The sequence below is a fragment of the Lactuca serriola genome, chromosome 6 (genome assembly GCF_051521515.1).
Source record: "Lactuca serriola cultivar US96UC23 chromosome 6, Lser_US96UC23_V15, whole genome shotgun sequence".
Taxonomy (NCBI): domain Eukaryota; kingdom Viridiplantae; phylum Streptophyta; class Magnoliopsida; order Asterales; family Asteraceae; genus Lactuca; species Lactuca serriola.
The window spans coordinates 193,683,801-193,710,944 of NC_136413.1; the positions used below are offsets into that span (position 1 = coordinate 193,683,801).

General features: G+C 39.2%; 2 protein-coding genes across 2 annotated transcripts; both read right to left on the reverse strand.

The window, feature by feature from the left end:
* Positions 1–535: 535 nt before the first annotated feature.
* On the reverse strand, positions 536–5,566 carry TRS120 (transport protein TRS120). Its single transcript, XM_079005564.1, has 9 exons — positions 5,044–5,566; positions 4,424–4,630; positions 4,101–4,283; positions 3,669–3,778; positions 3,535–3,594; positions 3,156–3,429; positions 1,914–3,060; positions 1,036–1,827; positions 536–967 (listed from the first exon to the last, which is right to left on the reverse strand). The coding sequence occupies exons 1-9, from the start codon at positions 5,452–5,454 to the stop codon at positions 747–749; spliced, it is 3,405 nt and encodes a 1,134-aa protein (XP_078861690.1). The 5' UTR covers positions 5,455–5,566; the 3' UTR covers positions 536–746.
* A 9,864-nt stretch (positions 5,567–15,430) lies between these two features.
* LOC145057690 (large ribosomal subunit protein uL6z/uL6y-like) lies at positions 15,431–16,979 on the reverse strand. Its single transcript, XM_079005566.1, has 3 exons — positions 16,521–16,979; positions 15,985–16,107; positions 15,431–15,721 (listed from the first exon to the last, which is right to left on the reverse strand). The coding sequence occupies exons 1-3, from the start codon at positions 16,893–16,895 to the stop codon at positions 15,635–15,637; spliced, it is 585 nt and encodes a 194-aa protein (XP_078861692.1). The 5' UTR covers positions 16,896–16,979; the 3' UTR covers positions 15,431–15,634.
* Positions 16,980–27,144: the final 10,165 nt, after the last annotated feature.

Below are 27,144 nucleotides of genomic sequence, written 5' to 3' on the forward strand. Positions count from 1 at the left end.
AGCTTTTATTTGTATAAGTTTTGACAAATGTAGTTACATGTTTTTGAAAGATGTAAAAATACATTAGAATAGATAAATAAATAAACTTGCTAAAAAACTCTCAAAATCTAGCTTTTAGATTTGGGATTTTTTGTTCTAAAATAAAAAATTTAAGCTCTTACTTTCAAACCAAGCTTTTTCTTTAAGTCATGTTAGAAATAAAAAACAAATAAACATATAAACAAAAATCTCTACTAAATTATAAAAAAAAAAAAAAAAAAAAAAAAAAAAAAAAAAAAAAGCTTTCCAAAGACACCCCAAGTCTATTTCCCCATCTAAAGATTTTTTTTGCTTTGGGGACTAAAACTTCAAGGACTACTTTCTATTAACGACATTCACGTCGTTTGCACGTCCCTGTCCCTATCCCATACTTTCGTATACAATAAAAAAATCACAATTTGTGTCCCATCGACATCATATCCAATATCAGTCCAATTCATGTCAAAAACAGTACCACATGTTCTGTTTTATCCAACTTTTTCTAAAAATGAAAAGCTTAATGTAAAAAGTCCTCATGTAAGGTTTTTACCAACAATAGTTACACATCATGATGCAAAAGTTCCATACATTACAACATAGCACAAACAAATACACAGACTCGATACACACACACATAGACGTATATATGTGTGTCTCTACATATAGTTCTATCCAACATTAAATGTTTAGCCGATTGGTTTTAAAAAAAAAATAGAGAAAGAATAGGTTTAGAGAGTACCATTTACGCGAACATGATAAGGTGGGCCCCGACAAAAGATGGGTTCATCAGGAGAAGAAGATCGAGCCCGAGCCCGAAGAATTTCATTGGGATCATCTATGACTGCAGCAGCCAGTAGTGTGTACTCACCCGGGACCAGAAAATACAAACTGAACGCATGTTTAATTTCTTCAAGTGGAGGAACATCCACCTTCATCCCACTCAAAGCACCTACCATAAATACAACACGTGTTAAAATTAAAAAATAAAATAAAATAAAATGGGTAAAAAGTACTTACCAGACCAAAGTACAGCAGAATTAGTCCCTTCAATGCAGTTTTCACCAGCAACATCTCTACACGTAATACTAAGACTCATACTGATCAAATCCTTGGTATTATTCCTCACCATAACTTCCATAGGTGTCATCTCATGTGCCAATACACGACCTTGACCTTGGTCAACTTGGTCAACGAGCCGGAAACTAAAAGTCAAAGGATCGGGCAGCAAAACATCCATGACCGATGTCTGAAGGGCAGCCTGAGTAGCATCTTTAATATGCAACTCCCCGGAACTATTCCTTCCGGAAACCCACCTAACCTTAATTTTCGAAATCAAATCCTTTATGGACGCGTTGACTTCCGCTTTCTTGTTTGACTTTGAATTCGTTACCAAAAAGGAACCATCAAGAATCGGTAGCTTAAAATGCTCCAACGGGATTAATACTCTCGCAGTGTAGTCTCGATCGATTCGTGTTTTTGGGTAATCGAATTCGGATGAATTTTGGTCAACGTTTTCAAGGTTGACCGAGACACCAACCTCGAAGACAACATCGGTTGGGTTTGATAATTCGAGTTCAAGAAAACGTAGGCCCCAGCTGCCTCTGTAGGGGTCCATTTTGACCAACCGATCTGTGTGTGTGGAATTATCAGAAATTTGTCCCACATGAGCGGGAATTTCCATTGAAAGTAACCGAGCTTTTACAAAAGATAACCCTTGTAAGACACAGATGTTTAAAGGTGTCACGAGGCGGCGACCAGGTGGCAGGAGACCGGTGGTTGCTGGCGGCTCTTGGTGGTTCTCTGTGGGACCTGAGACATGAAAAGACGTTAATTCCCTCAAACACAATTATAACATTGTATATTTAAATCATTGGTGAAAAAGTAGAAAAAATTACCTGCATAATGGATCAACAACATCGGGCTACTTGAATCTTTCATGGGCCTAGACCCATCAAGATCCGCCAACCCAAGTTGCCAAGCTTTTAAAGTCACCGGAATCGTGACTTCCGCCCCTGGCTTCAACGGAAGTGCTGATTCCAACGCCTCCAACCCAATCGAAATCACCGATTCCTGATTCTTCCCTGATAACGAAACATGTGCTTGTTCAACCGCAACTGTTCCCGCATTCGCAATGCTAATCCAAACCTCGCGGATCTCACCTTCGTACAAAATCACCGCCCCATCGCCGCCAACAGTCCGCGACACCAGCAACGGAAGCGATGGCACAACCGTAATACTCGGTACATTTGTGTTCTTCACTTTCCCGTTCCCGGACCCGCAACACCTAAACGGGTCGGAAATCACGAGGCCTTGTTGAGCTCCGAGGAGTAAATTGTCGACGTCTTTGAAGAAATGTTCGGTGACGACACCGAAACAGTGAACGATGCATCCCGGAATGGAAACGGGCCCGGTTTTTGTTGGGATTCCGGAGAGGGTGATGACTTTGGAGGAATTGGGGGGGAGGGTGACGGTGATTGGAAAGGAATCGAAGTTTCCGGAGTGGACTGAGAGGTAAATGGAGTTGACTAAAAGGTCAAACCCGCATGGGTTGGCTAATTCGACCAGGACTTGAACGGGTTCACCCACGACCCAAACGAGGTCTTGTTTTGTGGTGGTGGTTTGATCGCCTTTGGTGAAAGGTGTGTAGATGAAGGGTCCAGATGGAGCGGATCCGGCCCACCAATCGGGTCGACCCGGTGTTCGTTTTATTATGTCCATTTGCGATGGGTGTAGAGGAAATGAATGCAGCCTTACAAAAGGTAAGGCAGGATCAGGACAATGAGTTCCAGAAGGAAGCCTTTCAGCAGAATTATTAAGTGCAGTTGCAAGACCATTTTGGCCTGAAGGTGTAATTAAAGGATAATAAGATCTTAATAAACGTGCTGCTGCACTCCATGCAGCAAGAGGATCTCCAGCACGAACAGCTGAGAGAAGTATCTCTTTTAATACAACCATCTGTAGAGTGCTCCATTGAGACTCAAATAAAGATACAACCAATTCATGATTCATCTTCCCATTATCACCAATACATGAACCCGTATCCTTGTATAAAGTATAAACAAACCAAAATGTAAGCAGGTTTTAGATTTTAAAAAGGGGATTTTAATTTGAATTTGAATAAAAAGTTAAAAACTCACTTTGGGAATGGATGCGCGACTTTGAACACGATATGCTTTTGTAGTAAGTGCTAACACTTGCATGGCACTAATGGCAGCTAAACTGTTTTCTTGTTGTAAATATAACTGAGCGACTTGTCTGGAGAAAAAGGCAGCTTTTCTATGGTAACCAAGAGTTCCATATAAACGAGCTATTTCAATGTATAATATCAGTCTATCACTTGCATCAATCAAAGATTTTGCTCCATCTGCTGCAGCAGTCAAAAGGTCAACCACCTCCTTAGCCAGCTCACGTCTGTCAATAGTCAATCACAACAATTTATCATAATTGGGTAGATTTTTCAAAATACAATGTCCTGATAAGGTAGACATAAATAATAACAAAGTTTTACAAATCTACCTGCATAGAAATCTTGCCAATTTCAAAGTAGCTTCCAGTTCAAAACTGAGGGGTGAAACCCTGCAAAGAATAAAGAAATTAATTTAAATAAGATGTTACTCATGTGGATAACTTGAAAGGAGCTATCTATCTACCTTTGAGCATTGTCTTGTATAAATGACTTCCTGTAATGCACAATGACACTGTTGTAACGATACTTGACCTCCTCCTCTATAGCTGGATCCCTATGAACTGCTTTATCCATCTTATTATACAACAAAAACACAAAACATTAATATGTTACACAGCATACTTGGATTTGAATTTGATATATATAAACATCAAAAGGTAACCATATATTTGAAAAGACATACTATATTGCAGCTTAAATTTGAAAGGGTGACATGAGAAGAATATAAGAGTAGAATTGTCATAGTTTTTAATGAGGTTTAGACTTCCTAAGGGTTGATCCATAAAATTCCCTTTATTGCTACAATAACAGCATAGATATTGAAAAAACCATGATACCAAATATCAACACATTATTTAAGAATATCTTTATTGATCGGATCCTTTGATATACTCACCAACAAGGCACAAACACCACCTTCCATTGCACCAGCATACCAAAAGTAATCCCCAGTAAGTCTGGCAAGTTCTAAAGCAGTAGAATAATGAGCATTGGCATCAACAGGTGATCCAGCTAGTAAACAATAATCTCCAGTTGTTTTCTGTGCTCTCCCAAGTCTCCTCTTTTTTGCTTTGATCACCTGAAATATAGTTGTGATAAAGTTGTTTAATTGCCATTCTTGAAGCATGTACTTCATAATTCAATGTTTATAGCTTTAAGACAAAAGGGGGAGAAAAATTGTAGCAATTATTCAATCATCAGGACACCTAAAACATAAACCTCCTCTGAGCTGAGACTGGCTTGAGAATCTAAAGGTGTCTTCAGAATTATTCCACCAGATTCTGGTCTGAGAACCCACTTTTCAAACTCCATTAGAAGTGAAGCAGCAATTTCTTGCATCATTGTTTGCAGGTGAATTTCTTGAGTCCGCTGGTCAGCAGGAGGAAACAAAACCAGTTTATTTTTGTTGTTATTCCTATCTGCTAGCTGCAATAGAAGATGAACAACACCAAAGGTATCATGTTATTAGGATGATTTCTTGGAAGAATAGGATGACAATTAGCAAGCAACTATAAATATTGGAATATATATATATATATATATATATATATATATATATATATATATATATATATATATATGTCGTGGTGCAATTGTAACAAATACTGCAAGACGCCTACACTCGTACAAAGGAAGAAGAAACAGTAGGATAAGGAAACACACGGAAGCTAATGATTAAACGTTTTTCAAGAGCTGAAAGTCAAACAATGATTCAAAACCAAAAGCATTACAATTCGGGATTCTACTAAGTGATCTACTCTCATGAAATGTCCATAACGTAATTGAACTGGATATTGATGTAAAATTATATAAAACTTAGGGAAAATCGGGAAAATAACCTGTGTATCTCCAGGGGAAAAAACGAAACACCTTTGCACAACTGAAGATGAGTATCCTTTACAAGCCATAGCGAATTGCTCAGCAACACTGCCTAGATCAGGAGAAGACGGACAATGACAGATTCCGATAACGCCGTGAATTTTACGGTTTGATTGGAAATCCTCCCATGGACTCGGCGGCGATCCGCCTACAATGAACTTGAACCTTAGACTACCGGATTCCCATGGCTGTTGAGAGAATGGAGATTTTTGGTCAGCTTTGTAGAAATCAGTGATAGTTGAGAGTTCGATCTTGTGGTGGCGGCCGAGCATCCCGGCGTATTTGCGGAAGAGGTGCAGGTGGATTTCTCCGACCGGGAGGACGGCGATCCGGATCATGGAACTGGTTTCGATGCTAACATCTGGCTCCATTGTTGTTTTCGCCGGGAAGAAAGCAGAGGGTACCGAGAGTTAAAGCCGGAGAAGGGAGGAGGGGCGGTTGACAGTAGTGTGTGTGGTCTTTCACTTCAATATTTAGATCGGTTGCGGTGAAATTAAGAAATGGGAATGAAACCCTCTTTTACCAAACTAGTCCATGATGGTGTAACAAACATTCACTTTAAGTCCTTTACCTTTTTAAACTCTCCTTTTAATCCCTATGGTTGCCAAAATAGATAAAAACGTACCATACTTTTATTTATTTTAGTAAAACTTAAAAAATGTTCCATGAGGTATCTTTATTTTTTTCGAGTCACCAAAAATAACTTTTTGAAAGATGTTTTTATAATAGGTTTTGCTATGGTTTTTATCCTTAGAGTCCTTTGGTTTAAGATTTATAAAGTTATTATCGATTTTTATCTTTAAGTTATAATTGTTTATATTATTCAAACAGAATTGATCTCATCATTATTGTGACAACCGACATGATCCCCTTATAGATTAGAATAAGAGAATGTAATTTTTTGTAGACGACGCAACTAAGATGAGCGACTTTCAACCAAGAATAGTCTTTTTCTCGTTCGATATAATTGTGTGTATTTCTGGTTAGCTCAAGGAAATCACAAACGAATCGTGGAGACAATAAATTGGAACATGGATGGCGAGATTACTCATCTTCATCACTAGAGACCATGGTGGCAAGATTGGGGAAGGGGAATGTCACTTCTAATTCGTTAGTCTTTTGGCATAGGTGGGAGTTAGAGCAATATGATATTACTACTTGTGGCTTAGTGGCCGGTAGATTTGGGTCGAGCATTTGTAGGATATTTACTTGTTGGAAAAGTTATGGTTGTTTACGCATTTGTAGGATATTTATTTGTAGGATATTTTACGCACATCGATGAGAATGGTTTCATGTGAATGAAGTTGTCAGTGATGACGTTTGTAGTGTTTTTCTTTGATGATCTATCAGGTGGTTGCGCACCTGAGCTGGGATGAAGTCTAGGCATGACGGGAGCTTTTGGTTCGTCCATTATTAGGCTTGTAGGAGCAGTGTGTTTCGATTATTTGTCGAGAAGTCAGGTGTACAACTGAGATCTTATAGTCATGAATTTCCAAAGCAGAGATTAGTCTGGTAGTTATGGTCCGAATGTGTCGGGTGCTCATTTCAGCACTATATGACGGTGTTTCTAGTAATAAGGACTAGAGGATAGGTTTATCAGGAGATTGATCATCAGTCTTAGAGTATGATTTCAAGGGTTTCAGACCGTTAAATCTCCGATATTTGGAATTCTACCGTTGGTATTGGGTTGTATTTGCAGCATTGGGAGTTTTTCCTACTTTGAGTGGAATTGTTGGAGTTAATTAAACTGTCAACTGTGATTAAGGTTGTGTTGGCAATCAATACAGTCGGGAGGCAGGATCATTTCGGTATATAGTCTTTCTAAAATCCAACAACCAGACCAACATGTTTATCCTAAATACCACTCTCATAAGTTGATCAATCATTATAATAATTGAGATTAATGACTAATCTAATGCATGGGTTCATAATAACGATGATGGGTATACTCGAATTAAGTTATACTTATGAGAAAGTGTAACTTACCGATTGATGAATAGTTTGGAAAATGACGATAGTAAATCCAATGCTTGATCCTTTTCTTAAGGATCCTTTCAAAAATTTCAGCGCTTCGCTAATGAGAGTGAAACATCCTAAGGTTACCAAGAAGGTTACCAAGAAGCTAGTAATTGGTTATACTACCGGAAGCACAGGACTCACACTTGGATCAGGGAAAGTCACAAGGTTACCAAGAAGCTAGTAATTGGTTTCGTGTGTGTTGTTACCATCGTTTCGGTAATGACTAAGAAGATTGTTGATATTCCGACCCTAGTGGTCGTATCGAATCGAGTCCGACTACGATGAGTATGTTGTGTGGTTCAGAGAACCAAGTTTGATGTAGCGTCCGACTTAAACCAAACGGTTGAAATCAAAGCGATCAATAGAAGTATCACACTCGTTGTTAAGGAAGTTGGTGGCTAGAAATGCCTAATGTTAAAGTGTGATTATATCACATTAGAACATGAAGGAATGCATAGTCTGTTTTAGAATTTAACTCTAAGAGACCTAAGTCTAAGTGTTGCAACATACGATGATAGGTCATTAGAATATGACACATCGATCTATAGTAGTAATAAAAGAACTTATCTCAAGTCCGTATCCAGCAAGGATCGAGATTGTGACTTGAAGGTCATAATTTGGAGTCTAACCTGAGGTAGAGAGCAGGTGCACGATCGAGTACTCTTACAGTCAATGAGTTTAAGAGATAGAATTGAAGGAATGTAGAAGTTATAATTATTACCTAGGATGAAGAGATGACGTATGGAGTCATTATATGACCCTGTTTCGTTGATGATTCAGGGACGTAATCATCCAAAGGGGGAGATAATTGTAACGCCTGCAGATCCGGGATAGTCAATTTAGAGGCAATAGGGGTCGAAAACGACTTTTCGACAAAAAGATTATTTAGAATAAATAATCTTAACCAAGTTGTAGAGTATGTCACAGGGTTTCCGTACATATAAAGAACGCCGAAATCCGAGTTATAACGAAGAAGTTATGACCCGTCGAAGTTTCGCGTTGGAACCGGCACGGCGCCGAGAAGCGTAAATAGTAAATTTATGATAGAGCGAGATTTAGATTTAGCGCTCTAAACGAAAGTCGTAGAATATGTTAAACTAAGAACTTCGATAAAAAGAACGCCCAAATCTGACTTCGTATGAAGAAGTTACGATTTTTCGAAGTTTCGGATTAGCAGTGTACAGTCCGAAATTCGAATATTAGATCGAGCGATTTTTAGCCGACACAACCTAAACGAGAATTGAAGATCTCATTATTAGTAGTGTAACAATAAAAAGACAGACGAAAATGGACATCGGATGAAGAAGTTATGAGATTTTAACGGACCAATCCTGTCCCGACCTGTTAAAAATATAACTTTAAAAATAAAGTCAAAATTAGCCGACGGAGTCTAAACGAAAGTTGTAGAGTACGTCTCCACCTACGCGTGGATATAAATAACGTCAAAAACGGAGTTCGTATGAACGAGTTACAAATTATAATAGCATATTTACGTATTAAAATAAAGTATAAATCATATATACGTACACATATATATACATATGTATATATCATTAGAAAGGTATCGACGATGCGGTCATTATAAGACTAATGTTGAGTTCTTTCGACATTAGTTTAGTGCAAATATCATTAAATCTATTTAAAATAGTATTATAAAGGGGTGTTTAGTTGTTTATATAACTATAAGGTCATTAAGTAATTATGGAGGGTAGTTTTTGTAAATTCAATTACTATAAATAAGAGGCTTGGGCTCTCATATTTCTTGCACCATTCTCTTGATTCAAGAGTCTTTCTCTCCTTATCCCCCGAGCATTTCGGTCCCTCGTGATTCGACTTCTCTTTCTGTAGTTTTAGTATAGTAAGGTGAGCGCTGAAGCGCTGCACGAATCTTTCTTAGAAAGATTCAGCGACGAAGTTCTGCCCCTACAGAGCCCGACTCCTAGCTAAAATCCCCTTGTAAGTAAGTTATGCTTATCCTATTTTAAATATAGTTTATATTTAAAATTAGTATTGTTATTATAAATTTATAATAAATATTTGAGCTATTATTATGAATTATATAAGTGTCGTTATAATATCTTTTTAACTACTCGCGGTACGGGGAATCTGGTTTAAAGGGCCGCACAGGGTTGTTGGATTTCAGAAGTGCTATATGCCAAAATGGTCCTGCCCTCCGGTGTTTTATGTCTGCCCCTGTCTGTACATAGTGGTTGGAAAGTATTGTTTAAACGCTTATATAATAATAATAATAAGACTAATAATTAGTCACGGTAAATCTTAGACTAAAATCTAGTGGTAATAATACTAGGTTTCGTCGAAGGAAATTATTTTAAAGTAAACGAAGCGCTGTCCGAGTACCGAGTCACCACCTTCTCAAGTGAGTGCATGGTCCCTTTCATCTTACACATAGATATGAAGTATTTTAATATAAATTACGTGTTATGTGTGCATATTGTCTTAATACTTGCTGTCTATGCTGGTGAAAGATTTTTATACATGTTTTAAATGATTTAAACTGTATAAAGTATTTTATATCTACAAAATATGTTGCGTAAAACATGGGTAGATGAATGATGAGGGATAAAAGCTGAAATAGAGGAACATTAGTAGTACGGACCTAGTGCCCTATAGGTAATACATTGGCAGCAGTGGACCAAGTACCCTATAGATGAGCACTGGCAGCTGCGCCACAACCCGTAGATGTTTTAGATCTACGGTAAACGTCCTAGCAGCTGCGCTCTAAGGACAGTATCAACAGCTGTGCCTAATAGGGAGCCTTATGACCATGACAGTGGCGTTAGAAGGTCAATACCGGCAGAAGCGCCTCATAGGAAATGTCCCAATTCTGGCAGCTGTGCCTAAGTGACAAGATTAGCAGCTGCGCTTGACCAAAGTGTCATTGGCAACAATGGACTTCATGTTGTTTCCTTAGGATGATCCTTAGGAATGAATGAATGAGAAATAGCTGATTCTTAGGGTAGATCCTTAAGAATAAAGAAGATAATGGGGATGGGTAATTGGATTGATTATTTGATTGTTTAAACATAATAATTATATTATTGTGGGTTGAAAACCCTATGTACTCACCAGGTTTCCCAACCTGACCCACTCAGTTTATTTATATCACAGGTGTTGATATGAAGTGACACTACACTGAGAGATTTAAAGAGATGTAGATCACTAGTGTAAATAATTGTAAGTTCTGTTTATGCTTATGTTTCTGTATTAACGATGACATCCCAAACGTTTTAAAATGAAATAAATACGTTTCTTCGAAAATGTTTTAATAACGTATTTACCATGTTTTTCTGGGAACAAATTCCGCAACATTTTTATAAAATGAAGTACTCTGATTTTTATAAAGCATAAACAACATCGGTCTTTTCTGGCCGTGAAAATGGGGATGTCACATAATTCAACACAAAACATCATTTATTCTTATCAACCATTTAGAAGTACGTCAAGTAAAATAATTATCAGAGTACAATTCCAAAAATCATAAAGTGCAAAAACATGGGTGGATGCGCTGCGATCAAGTTGGGCCCTTCCCTTTCGATTTGGAAGTACCTGAAACCATAACCATAAAAATCGTAATCACAAAGCTTAGTGAGTTCCCCAAAATACCACATAGCATGCATATCCTTGGGCATGTCCCTCACATTGGGCCCAGCCCACAATAATGGGCCTAGCCCTTCCTAACCAATGGGCCTAGCCCAACATACAATGCAAGTGTAACATCCCAAAAATCGCAACAATTATTAATTTTTAAAATTAACAATCCAAAACCATAATGTTTACAAAACCATTGTTTCAAATATGTATTTCAGTAATCAGGGTAGCCCAAAATCCAAATAACATAGAAACTGAAGGATGTACACGATCACGCATTTGCCTTGCCACTATCCTCTGAAATACCTGAAAGAATAACTTAAACTGTAAGTCAAAGCTTAGTGAGTTCCCCCAAAGTACCACCACACAACATAACAAACAAACAGCATAAAATAGGTCCACAACTAACAGACTAGATTATCCCTAAACCCACAATATGAGTCTGGCTTGCCCCCGTGGCCCACAACTCATATTTGGCTTGCTCTCGAGCCCATAGCATAAGTCTGGCTTGCCCTCGGGGCCCACATCTTATGTTTGGCTTGCTCTCGGGTATGTTAGCTACCGCACAAAGCAATACGACCTCAACCCAACCATACTATGTCGACATATTCATAATAGATAAACAGATAAACATGCAGATCTTAACAGCTCACTACAACATAGCAACATCCTAAACCAGGATACATAAACTACTGGGTCGGCATTGGTGCCTTCGACACACAGGTATAGTGAGGAAAACTCACCTCACAATCAAAAGGACGCCCCCACAGATTCTTTGTTACTCATACCGGCTCTATCACAAGCCTAAATAATAAACCAGGACCCAATCACATACTGATAATCTGAAATACTCCAAAAGTCCACAAAGTCAAACTTGGTCAACCCAGACCGAGTACGCTCATCCTACTTGGCACGTACACCCGACGTACTCACAATCTAAATCAGGCCTCATGCAGCGTACACTCAACGTACGCCCAACGTATACATCGTCTTAGTGATCCAACTTTTAAGGTCTTATTCCCTTAAGCCACTTTATTCATGTCTCAAATCTACTCCCAATGACACTCTAACCCATAGAATTTCCAACTTTATGGTTCTACATGTCTAAATCAAACCCAACAACAAAACCCCAACTATTCTTAATCACTAAAGCTCTTTATAACTTGCATGAGTGAAACCAAGAGGCCAAGTTCACATTTTTATGACTCAAGACATGTAACAACGTCCAAAAGGACAACCCTTACGTTATATAGCGTGCTATGCACAAGAAAGTCATAACTTGGGGACAAAAGCTCATATTATCATCCTATAATAAGATTTATCAAGTTAACCACCAAGGTATGGATTTTATACCTTTTGGAGGTTGAGGATGATGCAAGACTCACACCTCCAAGATTGCTTCTAGCTCCTAAGATTCACCACCACCTTCTTCTTCATTTGAAGCACACAAAAACACACGCTCAAGCTTCAGAATGCAGCAATGGGGCTAGGGTTTGAAAGAGGGACGTTTCTAGGGATGGAGGCTAGAAATGGGACATCATATTCAATATATAGGGTCCAAATCCTAAGGATTAGGGTTCATGTCCGGACGGAGTACGCCCTTTGTACTCAAAATATGCCCAACTTAGTCCTAAAATGTCGTCGTTCCACCTTACACCCCCTTACGCCCAACGTACCATACAGGTACCCCCACGTAAGGGCCAAAGCTGCCTAAATCACAAATTAAAGGATTAGTAATGTAACATCCGGATTTTCAGAGACATTATTGTGTATGTTAATCTTGGGATTGAAGGTGGGACTCGACGAGTTGAGGGACCAACTCGCCGAGTCGAGTCGAGTTGATCGTGCGAATTTAATGAGTGGACTCGACGAGTTAGAGGAGGGACTTGCCGAGTAGGTAGTGACCTATTTAAAGGCCCTTATTCCCTTGAGAGCCTGAGAGAAACCCTTAAACCATTCTAACCTTGGTGAAGTGAGTGTGTATTCATTTTGGGCAATCTTGGTGCATTTCTATGAAGAAGGATGAAGAGCTTCATGACGGGGAACAAAGGAAGGCAGTGGATCTGTGGTATTGAGTGTTTCAGCTGCTAAAAGAAGGTAGAAAGTCCTCATCTTGATCATTCCTTGTGCTAGATCTCATTTTGGGAGTTTTAGGGCTTTGCTTCCATCAATTTGAATATATCAGTTGAATGAGACATGGGTTGAGGTTGAAAACCTCAAATCTGGACCTCCTAAGGTCCTTAGAGTCTAGGTGTCCCAGCTTTAGTTGTTCAAATGAGGGTTGACGAGCTAAATCCCTCATGAAATGCATATATTAGCATTTTGAAGCTATAGCCTCATGTATGAACGTAAAGATCGAAGCTTTACGTGATTATTGAGCCTTGGGATATTATATCTATTGTTTGGAGTAATAGATCTGATTGAAATCGTCTGAATGAACTCGCCGAGTCGATGAGCCGACTCGACGAGTTAGTTAGGGTTTGTCCCGAAGAGCTAAATTATGCGATAGCTCGACGAGTTGAGCTGGACTGTCACGAGACTTCTAAGGAAAATAAGTGGACTCGACGAGTCGCAAGGGTGCACTCGGCGAGTCGGGTCAAACATGGGTTGTTGACTTGAGTTTGACTTTTGTTGATTTTGGGGTTTTGGTCAACATGAGTAGTAGAGACCATGGAGGGGTAAAATGGTCTTTTATCCACTTCAAAAGAGTTAATGAGAGAAAGAATAGCATTCGATCATTAGAGTTGTGATTAGAGTATCACTTAGAGATATTTATTCCTTGTGCTAGGCGGAGGCTAGTTTGAGATTCAGGAGCGAGGTCTTTACTTGGTGCTTGTCAGGTGAGTCTTCTCACTATACTTTTACCTTGAGTGGTAGTTATGTGTGACCGGAAGGTCTTATGTGCTTACATTGAGTATTATGTTATCCTGCCTTATGTTTTATGTTGTTCATTATTTCTTTGTGATTTATGCCATGCGGAGCTTTACAGACCGGACCAGAGGGTCCAACGATTTATGAGGCTAGAGGGTCCAACGAGCTAGACCGGACCAGAAGGTCTAACGAGCTATGGGATTGGAGGGTTCCGATGAGACACATTGACCGGAGGGTCTTACAGAGTGTAGCCTTGAGTGGCGAATTTGTTGTATGCGGTATTTTGGGGAACTCACTAAGCTTTGTGCTTACCGTGTATGTGTTACGTGTTTCAGGTTTCTCAGGATCACGGGACAGCACCGGCTTGATTGTACACACCAAAGAAAGAGTTATGAGGATCCTGGATTATTAATGGAGTTGTGCTTTATAAATTGAACAAACGAGATTTTTATACAATATGTTATGAAAAGTATGCGATTTTTAAATGAAAATTTTGTTGAAAATTTACGGTATTACAAGTTGGTATCAGAGTCTTGGTTTGAGGGATTCGGATGCACCTTCGGCTAACTCAAACTGAGGATTTGAGAAAAAATTTCAAAGAAATGATTTTGCTAGAGCGAACAAGAGTTTCTAGGGGTGACAATTGATGACACGACACGACACGACAAAAATACACGAAACGAAATTGAGATGAAATTGAAATTCAAATTCGTGTCCGTGTCAGGTGTAAAAAACACGACGTCGTGTCGTGTTCAAAATTTCACACGAAACTGAGACACAATTTAACATTTTTTGTCGTGTTTGTCGTGTTATGTATAAATAAATATTAATTAAATACATTAATTTTTATCATGTTATCTTTGTCGTGTCGTGTCGTGTTTGTCGTTTTTTAATCAGGTCGTTTTCGTATTAATTAAAAAAAACGAGGAAGAGCAGTGTGTACAATCAGCCAAAGCTCGAACGGTGATTTCCCAAAATACTCTTACTTTTGTATTATGAGATATTTCATGGATAGTCAATGGAGGTTTTAACCCATGGAGCCTAAATAATATGAAATGTCATTAGGATTTGCAAAGATGTATCCCTATCGCTGTAAAAGGAACCCCTCATGATCAACATATCGCTGTAAAAGGAACCCCTCATGACCAAAATCGGTTACACACATACACCATCATTCTAAGAAGTTTGACATTGATTAAATATAAAACATCTCTTAATTAATATTTTCATCCGCCCAAAATTATAGTCAATCTTTCCTTTTTGATTTGTCCTAAAATAATAGTCCACTTCTAAAAATAAATATTTTTTTTACCAAAATACCCCTCATTATTATTTAACAACTAAGTATTTAATGGAACATTAAATGCAAAATAAAGACAAAACTATCATTTTATTATATAAAATTAATGGTAATTAACAATTTTTTTGTCCGTGGACATGGGACGGATGGAGTAATTTATTTAAAATAACTTATTTAAAACAATTAATTAATAATTTTAAGTTTTTCTTATGTTCAATATTAGAACCATAGTTCCAATGGGTTATAAACTAATAATTAACAAAATCTTCAAAAAGTGATTTTGACATGGATCAAACAAACCTAAAAATCATTTTTCCTAAATCAAATAAACATGCAGAAACCTATATTTTTTTTGGATTCTTGAAATCAAAACTATATCGAACATAAAGCAAGTTTGACTGTGCTGGGGTTTCAAGATTCCATTCCGTGACATTGCAAAGCAAGATTGATTGTGTTTGGATTTACAAATCCAATTTCAAGTTTTGAGAATTCATTCGCTGATATACATTTGTGTTAAACTTTGGTTCAAACATGTTTAAACAATACAATGCAACAAAGTCAACTAATTAACTTGATATTTCCTTTCAAGAATTTCGCAAACATTATAAAAAGCAAGCAAGAACTAAAAATATAACATGAATAAGAACAAGTTGAAAACAAAACTTGCAACTCAACTCAAAAAAAAAAAAGTTCAATAAAAACAATCCTAAAAACATCCTTAAAAGTAAACAAGAAAATGCTTAACAAAACTCTCATTCTTCCTCTTGTATTTTCGCCTTGTCACTCACATAAATACCATCAAGAAACTTACGGATATCTTTGTTCTTCACATGACATTTCTGCAAATCAACAAAATAAATTCTCAAAACTTTCATTTCTTTCTATTACTAAAAACATTGTTTTTTCAACTTTCAAAAAATCAATTGATTTAAATAGAATGAAATGAAAGAACGATGCTACTAAATCTTGCATTTAACAATAAATGCAAGTGATTTACATGAACCAATAATTCAAATAACATGTGGGTTTTGATAAAAAAAAATTATAATGTGTTTACTAAAATTTGTATCCAAAAACATCTCATAATAATAACAAGGGTTACCTGGTTTATCAAAGCACAGGATCGAGAAACAAGCTCAATGTCATTTCCATCGAGTATAAGTTCGTCCTTAACTTTCTCGGATCTAACTACAGTCACCCCATCAAGCATGTCGACTTTCCTCACCTGTTAATCAGCCACAAATAGTTATAACACAACTAAGCATCAAGAAAAAAAGTAGCGTTTAATTGCATACAAAGTTCATGAATTCATAATTCGATACTAAAACGGTCCAGGATCCAATAATATGTCACATTACATGAATGCTAGTTTCAGTTTCTAAAATTGTATACAAAAACAAAAATTTATATTTCGAAAAGCACAAGATGGATTGTAAAAAGGGCGATCAGAATCGTTTGATAAGAAATGGAAAGTGTACGCTGAAAAAGCGGCATTCGAATGCCAACATTATATTAATAAAACACAGTAATCATAGTAAATAGCAGAGAATAGTTAAGCATGATTAATGAGGATACAACAAAACACGACTGAAAGGGGTGAAAGTAATAATCATAAGTATTAGAGGAAAATGTGCTAACCTTCTTTTCCCCTAAAAAGTTACGGATCTCAATAGCGGTGTTGCTGTTAGTGATGCTAGCGTTGATAGGAAAATGAGCATAAACAAATCGCATCTTGTACCGGAACCCTTGAGTGACGCCGATGATAAGATTATTGACGTGACTGAGGGCAGTACGGATGGATGCGGTGGTCTTCCGAGATCCAAACCAAGCATCAACCTTCAGCTTCTGTTTTCCGGATTCTTCATCGGTGATAAGCTGGAAATCAAGGTTAAGATGCTTGAAATTGCGAGTGAGGGTTCCTCTTGGCCCTTTAACCTCGATAACCTTGGCCTTGATTTTGATCTCCAGACCCTCCGGGATGTCCATGGTCTCCGATGACAAAATAGTCTTCATCTTCCCTCTTGATTCTTACTCTGCTGCAGAGAACTGAAGACTTTTAGGAGATTTTGGAGGCAAGGGAACCCTAGAAAATGAAGAACACTATATACATATCTCACTCATGTGTTTTAGGGTTTTTCAACGGGCCGGTTATTGGCTAATGGGCCAGAAGAATTAATAACTAAACCTATTAAATCTTAACTTGGGCTTGGGCAGATTTTAATCGGATCGAATAGGTTTTTTCTTTGATATTCGTTTCAAAATTATATACTTCAATAGTTAATTTTATAAGATATGTATAAAGGTGAGCATTTAGATGGGACCAAATCAGACTGGACCAACTTTTGCATCGGACGATTTTGGAGAATATTATGGACCGCGGATCAGATGAAACTTACCGGGTGAAGGTCCGGGTTTTTCGGTCTTGGACTCGTTTGGACCGGTACAACTTTACATGCATACGGTATACCTTGTTAAAACGTGTTTTTAGGTTTGATACAACTCGTTAAAACAAATATGTTGTTGAGTTTGATATGTTACAACTCGTTAAAATGAATATTTTTTGGGGTTTGATACAATACAACTCCTAAAAATGAATATGTTTTTGTTTCTTGTGCAATTTGTATTAGTCAAAGTTTGATTGTTTATACTTTATACCATTTGTTTAAAAGGATTGTAACTCATTGAATATAACATAAAAAACAACAAAGTTATAGTCTAAACTCATCTACAAACTCTAAATTACACTTTGGAAAAAACTGCATGTCAATTCGACTTATGCATGTTTAAAGAATTTCACAAAATACAAAAGTTTAAATTTCTTGTTGAAAAGCTAAAATATTTCAACTTTGATATCATATCTTTGAAGGATTGTAACTCATTGAATATAACACCAAAAACAACAAAATTATAGTCTAAAATCATCTACAAACTCTAAATTACATGTTGAGAAAAACTGCATGTTAATCACTTAAAACGAATGAGATATTATTGTTTAAAGAATTTCAAATAATACAAAAGTTTAAATTTCTTGCTAAAAAACTGAAATATTCCAGCTTTCATATCTCATCTTTGAATGATTGTGACTCGTCGAATATAATACCAAAAACAACAAAATAATAGTCTAAAATCATCTACAAACTCTAAACTACACTTTGTAAAAAAAACGCATGTCAATCTGATTTAAAACAAATGAGATATGCTTGTTTAAACAATTTCACAAAATACAAAAGGTTAATTTTTTGCTGAAAAGTTGAAATATTTCAGCTTTGATATCTCATATTTGAAAGATTGTAACTCATCGTATATAACACAAAAAACAACAAAATTATAGTCTAAAATCATCTATAAACTCTAAGTTACATGTTTGGAAAAAACTGCATGTTAATCCGACTTAAAATGAATGAGATATGCTTGTTTAAATAATTTCATAGAATACATTTTTTTTAAATACACCGGTCCAAAACCGGTTTTTACCTATAACTCATTGGATCATAATGGTTTTGCTCAAATCCTAGAACCGAGAACCGGCGTGGGGGTCCAAAAAATGGTTTGGTCCGGTCCAAAAGTCTAAATGCTCACCTAAATGTATAATGTATAACTTTTTACGCTTTTACGACTTAAAATTTATTTTTTCTTTTAAAGTCTAATTATCTAGTTTGCAAGTTCCACTTAATTTTTTGAGGGACCAAAAGTTTCAAAAACGTTTTTTCTAGTATGATATTTTTATATGGTTATATATAACATTGAAAACGATTTTATAATTAGTATTGTATGTGGTTATGTTCTTTTTTTTTAAATGACGATCTATATGAGAGAACTACATATGCATGTATTATATAAGATGAAGTTCTCGTGACTCATGATATCTCCAGGATCAGACTTGAGTTTTACATACATAAGACCTAGTTTTTCACATAATAAATATTATATTGATTGTTGTGACAAATTAATCAATAACTTTGGTTTAATTGTAATATTGTTATAGATAATCAAATCACGAGGACCAAAGTAATTGTAGTAGATGATAACCTGTAATACATTTATCGGAGATGATAACCTGACACGTATACACAACTGAGCCCAATGCTTGGTCCATGTCCGGTAAAGATGCACAAAAGCCAAATTTGATTTGATCTGAATCTGAATACAAATATAATTCAACTTTAATTACATCATAAGAAGTCCAATCCGATTTGGAGTGGATTTTAGGGCGGATTTGGATCTAGCCCTAATCCATATTTGAAACTATTTGATTTTATTTGGGATGGCTTAGACTATATTTTAAGGTGGATTTTGATTCGAATTTAGGTAAATCTAGGATCTGATATGGCGTCAAATTTAACTGTCTATAGGATGTTGATATGCGCATAATCTAACTGCTCAAATTAATCTGATTTGGTTTGGTCAAATATGGTTTTCAAGTTAGATCATTTTTTGTTTAAATATGGTTTTCATGTGCATCCCTAATCTTCGTGTCCGAAATTTGTAAACTCATAACCTAAACCCAATTACCAACATAATAGTTTTGTAACATAACCATGTATACATATGCATATTGTATCACTCGACTTTCTAATACAATGTACATCCAATGGAAGAACGAGTCAAACTCGTTAAATTCCAATGAAAGAACAAGCACAAGCCATAAATGACCTACGAGGGTTAAGAAGACATGAAGCCTTGTTGTCCTCATTTGTTTGTGTCAATATATGATTCCGAGACAGAATCCTCTTAAGGAGTGGAGGATTGTAACGACTCGAAATTCCTTATTCGTCGATCTTTTTTTTCTCTCTCTCATTATTCTACCAAGAGCGAAGCACTTTAGGGATGGTGTTAGGCATACAACGTACGAGGGTCTACTTAGGGGGGAAATCAATAAACTTTCCTGAAAATCTCAAATTGCATACCTTAAATGAGGAAGACAACAACATGTGTGTTATGTCTATTTAATGAGAAGAAGACAACACAGGTTTCGAAAGTTGGTTAATATGGTCCCCGGGGTTTGGTTTGATGATGATTTCTACACTGAATCAAAATTTATATGACAAAACCAGTTTATGGTAATTACAATCTAACACCAGGACAAATATTCCATATTATTATTATTATTATTATCATTATTATTATTATTATTATTATAAAAAAAAAAAGATAAATAGATACATATCAGGACTCGGGAAACGAGCGCTACAAAAATAAAAAATTTACATATGTTTTGATCTTGAAATCTTGACTTGTTCCATGGTTAAAAATACTTAAACTACAATTATCACACTTTAATTTATACATGCAATGCTATTGCTAAAATTTGGGTTCATGAATCATGAATAAACTTGCAAGTTATAGAAAAGAATATAATGATATTATACCTTTAAATATCAAACTTGATAGTGAAAACCCTTTGATTTATCTTTTATTCTTATATGGTTGTGTTTTCACACACTAATTAAATACTCTTCATTTATACTTGATTTGACAAATGTATAGATAATAAAATGACACAATAAATAGAAAATACAATTTACATTCGTTACATTAGAGGTTAACCTTCAATTTTTCAAAAATCATAATCACTCAATCAACATAGTCAATTACATAAAAAAACGATGGTTTTAAGCAAACTGGTTGTACGAAAGGGATCATTTATGTAGTTTTTTTACACATACCATTTCTTTATTTTTGTCTTACATAAATGAACAAATTATGAAATTTTTAATTACACATGCATTATTTCTATAACTTTGTTACACTTGGTCCATTTTTGTAACGTTCTCTTCCACATGTACAATTTCTTTAACTTCGTATGTTTCATATAGAGGGAAAGTTTATGTAATTTATCTTAGATGAAGATCGTTTATGTAAATTTGTTACTCATGGAGAATTTATGTATTTTTTCTCACATATGGACTATTTTTGTCATTTTGTCTACTTGAAACACAAGGACCAATTATGTCATTTTGTCTACAGGGACCAAAGATGCAAATTCACTAAAATATTTGTGTAACATCCGGATTTCCAGGTACATTATTTATTCATTTTATTTTGGAGATTGTGGAGAGACTCGGCAAGTTGATGCTTAGACTCGTCGAGTAGAGTCGCGAATTCCATCTGGATTAATGACCGGACTCGGGGAGTCCACGCTGTTTAATGAAACCCTAATCCCCGGGGTTTGAGGCCTATTTAAAGGGGCTTATAGCCACCAATTGCGGCTACCAGACCCCTGAGTGAAAACCTAGCGATCTAGAACGTTTGTGAAGAAGAAGAGTCCATTTTTTATCCTTGTGTGGGTGTTTTTGCAAGAAGAAGGTGACCAAGGCAAGAGGAAGCTGAAGAGGGTGCTATTCTGCGGATTTCAGAGCTTAAGGACTTCATATTGAGGTATATATTCGATCCTTCTTCACTTTTGGGTGTTAATCCTTCAGAGTTAAGGTTTCTAGTCCATTTAGAGTATGAATGATGGTGCAATTGGTCCCTTCTTGTGTTGAGGATTCGGATCTGGATCCAAAGAGGTCCAGAGACCTAAACCCCTTAATCTTTATGGGGTGATATGGGGTTATGGTGACATATTGAGGACATTTATTCAAATAGAGCCATTGGGTCTTTGCATGGGCATCAAGATCCAAACTTTACGTGTTTATATTGCTTAAGGAGGCCAGATCTATGAGTTAGAGGAACGGATCTGACCTCAGGAGGTCATTTGAGCTCGAGCATGGCAGGAACTCGCCGAGTACCAAGAACAGACTCGACGAGTAGGGTTAGGGTTTCCCCATAGTTCACTCAGTGATTACTTGCCGAGTTGGGGGAATGACTCGGTGAGTCAGAGGGAATTAGAGGACTGGAGTTTAAGGCGGAGCTCGCCGAGTTCATATTGGGACTCGGCGAGTTGAGTCGGGGTGGTCCCGCGATTCATGCCAGGTGTAACCCGTCGAGTAGGGGGAAAGAATCGACGTGTCATGCGAGTCCAGAGGGTTAGCGGACACGCGTAGACTCGCCGAGTCACCCAAGTGTACTCGGCGAGTCGGGTCAAAGTTTGACCGTTGAATTTGCTGACTTTGAGGGTTTGGTCAACAATGGGGTCTTTGTGTCTAGAGAGGGGTAAAATGGTCTTCTACCCTCTGAGGATGCCAAGAGAGGGTTGAGTCTAGTCTCGAGAGTTATATTTATAAGAGTATTTACTTTATGTGATTAGACGGAGGCTAGCCCATATTTCTACCGAGTCAGAATTTTACCGAGACATCCGAGGTGAGTCTTCTCGCTATACTTTACCTAGAGTGGTAACAGAGTTATGTGTTAGTGTGCTGTTGAGTTATGTGCCAGTGTATCTATATGCTATTTATGTGTTATTGTGATACGTGATATGCATGGTTCATAGTTTCCAAAGATAGGACCAGTGGGTCCATAGAGTTAAGGCTAGAGAGCACACAGAGAGTTGGGACCGGAGGGTCCCACTGAGACACACTGACCGGAGGGTCAGCAGAGCTATAGCCTGGAGTGGCTAATATGTCTAGAGTGGTATTTTGGGGAAGTCACTAAGCTTTTATGCTTATAGTGTTATGTGTTATGTGTTTCAGGTACCAGTGATGATCGTGGGAAGGCGCCGACATGATTCGTACACACACACATGGAATTTTATGTATTTTGATCTTGGGAAATATTTTGTGGAACATAGACATGATACAATGAGATTTTATTAATAAATGTGAATGAAAAATGTGTTTTGAAATGTGAAAAATTGTTTTAATTTTTACGGTGTTACAAGTTGGTATCAGAGCCTTGGTTTGAGAGATTCGGATGCATCTTCGAGTGTATCTGAACTCAAACTGAGGATTTGAGAAAAATTTTGACAACAAAACAATTTTAAAAAGAGTAAAAAGAGTTTTGAGACAAACAGAGTAGAGCCGTGTGTACGATCAGCCAGCGCCCGAACGGTGATTTCCCAAAATACCCTTGAAATAAGTGTTATGAGATATATTATGTTATATGATGAGCTATATTATGCATGCTAGAGTAGACTAGGTATTCTTATTAGGACTAGAGTGACATGATATATGATGCCTTAGTCTAGGAGTTTTGTTGCTAGGGATGATTGAGAGTGTTTAGATAGCAGCGAGGAGTTTATGAGAGATCTTCTAGTGAGTATCATATGATCTAAGAGAGTATAGTACTTGGAATTTGGGACTCTGGGAGGAGGACTTGGGGTGAATGTTGATGCGGTGTGGACGGTAGTATTGGGCCCGTACTACCGAAGGCACCGGGTCAGTGCGCAACCCAAGTAAGAATCCTTAGAGTACTAGAGATCAAGTAGGATTGGGATATCGAGTGTGTGTACACCTGAGCGAGTCTCTGATATCTTGTGTTGTATTTCAGAGAGACATCATGGTGGGGAAACGCCACAGGCCAGGGACTAGTGAGGGGGGTGTGAGCAACGAGGAGCTCCGCCAGATGATTCATGACAAGGTGGCTGCTGCCATCCGCGCTGAGATTCCAGAGATGTTCGGGTCTATCAAGACCACCCTGATAGAGACATTTGACGAGAGATATGCTGCTCTTTCTGATGTTGTTTTTGCGGCCACTGCAATTGTAGTTACGGCTAGACCGCAGGGTGGTGATGGGTTGCTGTTCCGGGAGTTCAGCAACACAAAACCACCGAGTTTGATGGGACCCATGACTCGATTGCAGCTATGAGGTGGATCTCAAACATTGAGAGGTGTTTCTTCACTTGCTCATCTCCTGGTCATTTGAGAGTCCGGTTCGCGTTGAACCAGCTTCGCTTGGGAGCGAAGGACTGGTGGAAGTTAGTGACGGCGCATTATTCGCCTGCTGAGCTTACCGCAGTGACCTGGGAGAGGTTTACTGCTATGTTCCGAGATGAGTACGTTCCCCAGGTGGAGAGGGAGCGTTTGGCCTAGGAGTTTCTGACCCTCAAGCAGGGTACTGAGTCTGTTACAGAGATTACGAGGATGTTCCATGAGCGGGCGATGTTCTGCCTAGAGCACGTGTCCTCCGAACAGGCATGTATGAGTTGATATCTAAGCATTTTGAGGAGGGATATACGGGAGTTTGTGGCGAAATCGACGTATCAGAAATTTGTTGAGCTTCAGGAAAATGCCCGGAAGAGGGAGATAGAGCTGGAGACTCAGGCTAGAGAGGAGGTTGAGTCACAGGGGAGGGATCGGCGATTGGCGCAGACTCAGCCGGCAGCCAAGCGGGCCAAGCCCGCTGATTCGATATCTAGGAGTCAGAGGGGTCGCACTTGTGGCAAGTGCGGAAAGAGCCACGATGGGGTGTGCAGAGCGGGGTCTTGCTACAAATGTGGCAAGGAGGGGCATATGGCCAAGGATTTCCCCAAGGGGTTTGCAGTATGCTTTCACTGCAACCAAACCGGACACCGGAAAACAGAGTGTCCACAGTTGCGAGGGACAACTCAAGGAGCATCTCAAGGATCTGCCCCTGCTGCTATCAGAGCTACTGAGAGCCGGCCAATGAAGGCCGAGGCACCGAAGGCACGAGGGAGAGCCTTTCAGTTGACCGCGGAGGAGGTCTGCGCAGCGCCCGATGTCGTGGCTGGTATGTATTCTTTCATGTATTTATTTTGATGTTTGAGATATTGTGTTTATATTATGTTATGCGTATGTACTTTTCTTGTGAGTTTTGTACCTGCTTTGGTGTTATTTGACTCGGGTGCGAGTCGGTCTTTTGTATATTTGGCTTTCAGTCAGCACATCAGTATTAGTCGAGAGGCGTTAAGTCAACCTCTGGGAGTTTCCATAGCTGACGAGAGGGCGGTGTATGCCACCGAGGTGATCCGAGGATGTGTACTCGAGATTTTTGACGTTGAGTTTCCGATTGATTTAGTTCCTATTGCGATGGGAGATGTCTGTGTCATCGTGGGCATGGATTGGTTGAGCAAATTTGGAGCGGTCATCTACTGCGAGAGACAGTTGGTGACCATACGAGACCCTAGTGGGGGAGTTCTTACAGTGTGCGGCGAGGGTACATGTTCTGGGTCAGCATTTTGTTCGGCCGCTAGAGCGAGGCAGAGTCTACAGCAGGGCTGTAGTGGGTTTGTGGCGTATGTGATGGATACGAGGGTTGATTCAGGGAGGCCGAGGACAGTTGAGGAGGTTCCGATAGTGCGAGAGTTCCCGGAGGAGTTGTCGGACGTGCCTCCTGATAGGCATGTAGAGTTTCGTATCGATTCGGTTCCGGGGGCAACACCTATCGCCAAGGCGCCCCACCGCCTTGCACCTCCAGAGATGCAGGAGTTATCCTCGCAGCTTCAGGAGCTGCTGGGGAAGGGGTTTATTCGGCCGAGCAGTTCGTCGTGGGGAGCGCCTATCCTCTTTGTCAAGAAAAATGATGGTTCACACCGGATGTGCATTGATTACCGGGAGTTGAACAAGTTGACGGTCAAGAACCGTTACCCGTTGCCGAGGATCGACGATTTGTTCGATCAATTGCAGGGAGCATCTTGGTTCTCCAAGATTGACTTGAGGTCTGGATATCATCAGATGAGGGTGCGAGATGAGGATATCGAGAAGACAACATTCAGGACTCGTTATGGGCATTACGAGTTCGTGGTGATGCCTTTCGGGCTCACCAATGCACCGACGACGTTCATGGATCTCATGAACAGGGTGTGCAGGCCGATGTTGGACCGCTCGGTGATCGTGTTCATCGACGATATATTGGTGTATTCGAAATCCAGAGAGCAACATGAGGAGCACTTGAAGGAGATACTTGGAGTTCTGAGATTGGAGAGGCTTTACGCCAAATTCTCCAAGTGTGATTTCTGGTTACGGGAGGTCCAGTTCCTTAGGCACCTCGTTAACCAGAATGGGATATTGGTCGATCCGGCCAAGATTGAGGCAGTGATGAGTTGGGAGGTGCTGAGATCCCCCACCGAGATCAAGAGTTTCCTAGGGTTGGCTGGCTATTATAGGAGATTCATCAGGGATTTCTCTAAGATCGCCGTGCTACTCACCAAGTTGACCCGGAAGGGTGTTGCTTTTTCATGGGGCCCAGAGTAGCAGGCCTCCTTCGAGACACATCGCCAAAGACTATACGAAGCCCCGGTGTTAGCCCTTATGGAGGGGATGGAGGACTTTGTAGTGTATTGTGACGCGTCGATATCGGGGTTGGGAGCAGTGCTTATGCAGAGAGGGCATGTGATAGCATACGCATCGAGGCAGCTGAAGCCTCATGAAATGAGGTATCCCACCCACGATCTGGAGTTGGGGGCAGTGGTGTTCGCCCTCAAGATCTGGCGTCACTACCTGTATGGGGTTCAGTGTACCATATAGGGTTCGGTGTACCATATACACGGACCACAAGAGCCTGAAGTATTTGATGGATCAGCCCAATCTGAACATGCGATAGAGGAGATGGTTGGATGTGGTAAAGGATTACGATTGTGAGATCCTGTACCACCCGGGCAAGGCTAACGTTGTAGCTTATGCCCTGAGTCGTAGGGCGGAGGGCGCCCCGATACGAGATCTTTGTATGAGGCTGATTATGATGACCCCAGTGCTTGACGTCATTCGAGGGGCCCAGGATAAGGCCGTGAGACCAGAGAACCATAAGATGGAGCGAGTTATCGGGCAGGTATCGGAGTTCGTCACCGATAGCCGAGGGCTTATGACCTTTCAGGGTCGAACTTTGGTGCCGTTTGTGGGCGGAACGCGTACCATCTTGATGGAGGAGGCGCATAGATCGAAGTTTTTGATCCATACCGGGGCCACTAAGATGTATTTGGACCTGAAGAGAGAGTATTGGTGGCCCTGTATGAAGAGGGATGTTGCATGGTTCGTTGAGAGGTGCTTGACCTGTCGCAGGGTTAAGGCCGAGCACCAAAGACCGCATGGTAAGTTGCAGTCGTTGGAGGTTCCCGAGTGGAAGTGGGAACATATTACCATGGATTTTATCACCAAATTGCCGAGGACTGCTAGGGGCGTCGATGCAATTTGGGTGATTGTAGACAGGTTGACGAAGAGCGCTCATTTCCTTGCTATCAGTGAGAGCACTTCCGTAGAGAGGTTGGCAAAGTTGTACGTGGAAGAGGTGGTATCACGACATCGAGTGCCGATCTCGATTGTCTCAGATCGAGATGTGCGTTTCACTTCCAGGTTCTGGAAGAAGTTTCATGAGGAGTTGGGCACGAGGCTGCATTTTAGCACCGCATACCACCCACAGACCGCCGGGCAGAGCGAGCGGACGATTCAGACGCTCGAGGACATGCTTCGGGCATGTGTACTGGACTTCG

Excerpts from the sequence above, each read along its gene's own strand:
- LOC145057690 (XM_079005566.1), bottom strand. The coding sequence starts at position 16,895 with ATGAAGACTATTTTGTCATCGGAGACCATGGACATCCCGGAGGGTCTG. Across the intron at positions 16,108-16,520 it reads ACTTTTTAGGGGAAAAGAAG|GTGAGGAAAGTCGACATGCT; the intron begins GTTAGCACATTT and ends GCTGATTAACAG. Across the intron at positions 15,722-15,984 it reads CCTGTGCTTTGATAAACCAG|AAATGTCATGTGAAGAACAA; the intron begins GTAACCCTTGTT and ends GTTGATTTGCAG.
- TRS120 (XM_079005564.1), bottom strand. The coding sequence starts at position 5,454 with ATGGAGCCAGATGTTAGCATCGAAACCAGTTCCATGATCCGGATCGCC. Across the intron at positions 3,430-3,534 it reads TTGGCAAGATTTCTATGCAG|ACGTGAGCTGGCTAAGGAGG; the intron begins GTAGATTTGTAA and ends GACTATTGACAG. Across the intron at positions 1,828-1,913 it reads GTTGTTGATCCATTATGCAG|GTCCCACAGAGAACCACCAA; the intron begins GTAATTTTTTCT and ends TTCATGTCTCAG.